A 4,361-nucleotide genomic window follows, 5' to 3' on the forward strand; every position below is an offset into this window, starting at 1 on the left:
CTTCTGTTAACAAAATTGACCTTCACAAAAAAAAAAAGGTCTAAAGCACCAGACTGAAGACTTTGGTCGTCCAGTTTTTAGTAGAAAGAGAGAAAAAAGAAAAACAATAAATCCTGCAAATAGAAATTGAGTTTGTTTTAGTTCATCATTGATTTATTGCTAGCTGTGTGCTCTCTTGGGTTGCAAACAATACACTAAAAAAAAAAAAAAAAAAAAAAAATTAAACATTTCAGAAGGGCACTTTCTTTTTGTCCAGAGGGGAAAAAAAAGAAAAAGAACAAGTGCTTTAGCACCTCCTCGTGTTCATCTGTGCGCATCCCTGGTTGTAGCCTTGGCATGAGGTTAGCATAGCCGGTCCAACTTGAAATTGTCTGACAAATGAGGTCATGCTGGTGTCTGCCAGCTCGACAGAATGGACACATTGCCACTGCTGCCAACAGGCTCATCCGGCTCCCCAGACAGTTTCACCAGAAGTGAAGATGTGAGGCTGTGAAGCAGAGCAACACATTGACATTGACAGAAAACCCAACCAGCATTTCAACACGGGCACCTCGCTGTTGGCGCAGAAGGGCTTTGTTGAAGCCACAGGGTCTCCACACATCCTTAAAGACTTAAATTTATGCATCTAAAATTATGGCTTTAAAATTAAATGAATTTAATCAGGAAAGGGTAAGTTGGCCTTAAATATGTTCATCACAGGTCTGAAACTTTGTGGTGGCAGGAGTATTTAATGTGGTATTCTAGTGGGACTTTTCTGTTAGGCAAATGTTTGAGTTGCTTCATCATTGTGTTCTGTGACAGGAGGCTGTTGAGGCTACTGGTAGCCTCAACGTAGCTACATATATGTGTGTAGAACATCTACATCTACTTTAGAGGTAGATCTTACGTACAAAATAGATGCGAGTTCTACATCTACAGTAGAACTTAGCAGCAAAGGTTCTGGTTCTGGTTCCTGCAATGAAAACAGAAGGAGGACAAAAACTGACTAAAAACACCTGGCTAGCTAAAAAAAAGAAAAAAAAATTGAGCTAGAAAGCTAGCAAGCTTGCTTATTTGGGTCCACCATGGTATATGTGCAAATTTATCCCCAGTTGGCTGGGCAACATTCGTCTTCGCCATTGGATTGTTTGTCTTGCTAATCCACAAGACGTTAAATTCATTCTGTAGTTTGGCACTACAGGGTTAAGGCTGCTTCTTTGATACATTTCTGAGGTAATACAGGTCTTAATTTTCATTCACAGTGGTCTTAAAAAGTCTTAAATTGGAGGTAATGAAACCTGCAGAAACCCTGAGGATCTGGGCATATTACTGTCAACCATCGACATGTTTTTATTTTTTTCCTATTATGTCTGCAATGACAGTGTCAAAGCAACTATACTGTGCAGTGATGGCCATAAATGCATGTATAATAGCTGTAGCAACAAATGGCCTTTAACTGTGTTGTCCAGGGATCGATTCAGGACCATGGTCAACGTTATGGGCGACGCTCTGGCTACCGGCATCATGGCTCACATCTGCAGAAAGGATTTCGTCAAGGAGGGGGAGCAGGTGAGCATGAGAAAAAGCTGGATTGATACGACTCGGACGGTACAAACCTTGAACATCGGTCTTGTTTTTATTTTAAAGAAAGAGGAATATATGATATATGGATGTGGAAGAAGAAGAAAAAAAAGTAAAGTTTCATCTGATGGAAGGTTACCTCGGTGGGATGCAGGGTATATGTAAACACACAGATTGTTGAGAGAAAGAGCAGCAGCAGTGGGAGGCTGTAAAGACCAAGAAATATTACTTTCATCACTCGCGGTCCTGCTGGTAGCTCCTCCATACGACCTCCAGAAAAGGCCAAACGAATTTGTATTCTGCAGGAAGAAACGCTGCAGAAGGTTCTACAGCCATTAGCCGCAAAGGAGAGCATATTTCAGAAAATGCCTGTTTTTGTTCTTTGACGAATCATTTCAGTGTAGAAATTAGAAAGCAAAAATTGAGCTTTTTCTATCATTTGTTTACAGTCGCTGGAAGGCAACGTGGTTATGTTACTCCAATAATTAAAATCTGAAGCAAGAGGTTGTTGAAAGTTACTCTGGTTCTGATTATCTGCGTTTCAGTAGCGCGGACCGGCCAGGATGAGAGCCAAAATAAAACTTAATTGGTTGTGGTACAAAGTTTTCAGAAAGTTTGAGATTTTTAGGACGAGTTAAAATATTCATGCCGGTACTTGACTACAAGGGAAAAAATGCAATTATATCCAATGGTTTAGGTGGGAAAAAATTGTTTGTTTACATGTGCAGAGCGACCGCTTGTAGCTCCAAAGTGACGTGTGAGTGAATGAATTTATGGAACTAAAAGCCAAGCTAAGGTCAAGGCTTTGCAAATTAGGTCTGGCTTTATGGAAACCGTTAATATCCAACATTTGCCCATATGCAAATTAATAAATTCAATTGAATTCAAGGCACAAACTGAGCCAGAGTTTTACTGAGTGAAGATGTCTAAAAGTTAGCTGTTTTTAATATCAGGAAGTTGGAGAAAGTCCAAAAGTTTTTCAAAAAAAAAAAATCTGAAACCTGCTACAGTGAGGTGGCAACATCCACTTGGGCTGTCACACAGACTCTTCCACTCAGCTCCTTCAGACTAGCCAGAAGCAATTAGCAAACACCTGGTGGAACTACACATTTCTTGAGCTCATTATAGGAGCTACTGCTCAGTGAAATGCCGGTAAAAATATTATTAAAGGGTTAATAGAGGAGCCATGATGTGATGACTTCCTGGAGGCAGAGTTTCAGAAAGAGCAGGAGTTTTTAAAGAGACAGAGGCCCAATTGCAAAGTCTAATTTCTTTTAAGTCATATTCTATATAAAGCACTTTTAAAACAACTAAAGGAAACAACTACCTTATTGTGCTACAAACTTACACTACATGTCTGGAAAATACACAATACAGTCTCTTTAAAGCTTCAGAAATATTTACAACGTTGCTGTAGACAATTTAAAGAAACGATTCAGTCGCTTTTTGGTTTTTTATTTCTCCTTCAGGTACCTCTGATCTGTGAAACCAAACCCATGATAAGCATCCAGCAGATGATGACGTACCAGAACCAAAAGAACGGCTGCTACCAGCCACCGCCACCGGGCAGCCGGCAGGACCACATGTCCCCGGATGTGGCCCGCCTGATCCAGCTGGAGGAGGGCATCCGGCCGGTGGAGAAGAAGAAACACGGCCACGGCCCGCACCACAAGCGAGAGCACAGAGACAAGGACCACTGTTCTGTGGACATGAACGGCCTGGAGACCAACGTCTGAGAGGACCGGACCGGACAGGACCGGACCGCTATAGAGCTCTGGCTCCGACGGATGGAAGCAGAGCGGACGGCTTCGCGTTCGCACTGAGACTGGAACCAGAGGGAAAATAAACAGACTTCTTTTCTTTTTTTTTTTACATAACCTGTATAATGACCCACATTATATTATTGATGTTTATGTGTAAATATTTATCAAAAGATGTCATATTTAGCAGCAGCAACAGCGACAGCGTGCTGCGAGACTCAAACCACAGATGAACAATGCAAAAAACAACAACAACAAAAAAGCAAAGCAGAAGAAAGTTGTCGGATAGTAATGACAGGCCTCTGGATTCTTCTGTGGACTTCAACCAGAGAAAAAAGCATAATTTCATACATATTTTTATTTATTATGTATTTGGAATGTTTTAGCATAATAACAACCAGATTTTATATACTTCTCTTTTTCTTATTCCGACTGTTCACGGCCGCAGTGGAAAATGTTTTCTCGTTGAAGAAGATATGATTAAACATGCAAACAAAAAAAAACAAAAAAAAAGAGCTGTGTGGTCCAAAAACAGGATGCTCAGTGTGAGGCATGTCTGACGGTTAAAACAAGACGTTTCCTTCTGCTTCTCTGCCTTCTGAGCCTCCAAATCCTTTCATTATTAATGTTAAACAAAAACTTGAACGCCACGCTTCCTTATCCATCTCACATTATCTTCAGCATTCCTACTCCAACCTCCCCACCATTTATTTTGTTTTTTGCCTTAAATGACCAACAGGAGAAGCAACTAGACCAACTAAACTATGACAAGATTCATTTACAAGCATGTGTGGTAGAGCAACATACCGAACAGTTCATGGTATTCAAGGTAATGGATGTGTAATAGAATCAATCTAAACGTCTTTTTTTTTTTAAATAGAATGCATATATGGGAATAAAAGCTGTTGTAAGGATTGTTTAGCATCACTCACTTGTTTAAACACAATGCTTTTATTTTGAATAAAGTGTATTGGCGCCATAATGGCAAAGAGAAAAACAAACATGAATGCAGAAAATCTTGTCTGAAGAAATGCGGCATGA

The 4,361-nt window shown here is 40.2% G+C and overlaps 1 protein-coding gene across 1 annotated transcript in view; it reads left to right on the plus strand.

The window, feature by feature from the left end:
* slc1a7a (solute carrier family 1 member 7a) overlaps window positions 1–3,831 on the plus strand; it is a 46,678-nt gene extending 42,847 nt beyond the window's left edge. The window contains exons 10-11 of the mRNA XM_015016496.1: window positions 1,449–1,548; window positions 3,030–3,831. Coding sequence (XP_014871982.1) covers window positions 1,449–1,548; window positions 3,030–3,296 — 367 coding nt within the window. The 3' untranslated portion in view covers window positions 3,297–3,831. The remainder of the gene's footprint in view (window positions 1–1,448; window positions 1,549–3,029) is intronic.
* The last annotated feature ends 530 nt before the right edge of the window (window positions 3,832–4,361 follow it).

Source organism: Poecilia latipinna, unplaced genomic scaffold (assembly GCF_001443285.1).
Source record: "Poecilia latipinna isolate Pla-1442-1.1 unplaced genomic scaffold, P_latipinna-1.0 Scaffold2027, whole genome shotgun sequence".
Classification (NCBI taxonomy): Eukaryota; Metazoa; Chordata; class Actinopteri; order Cyprinodontiformes; family Poeciliidae; genus Poecilia; species Poecilia latipinna.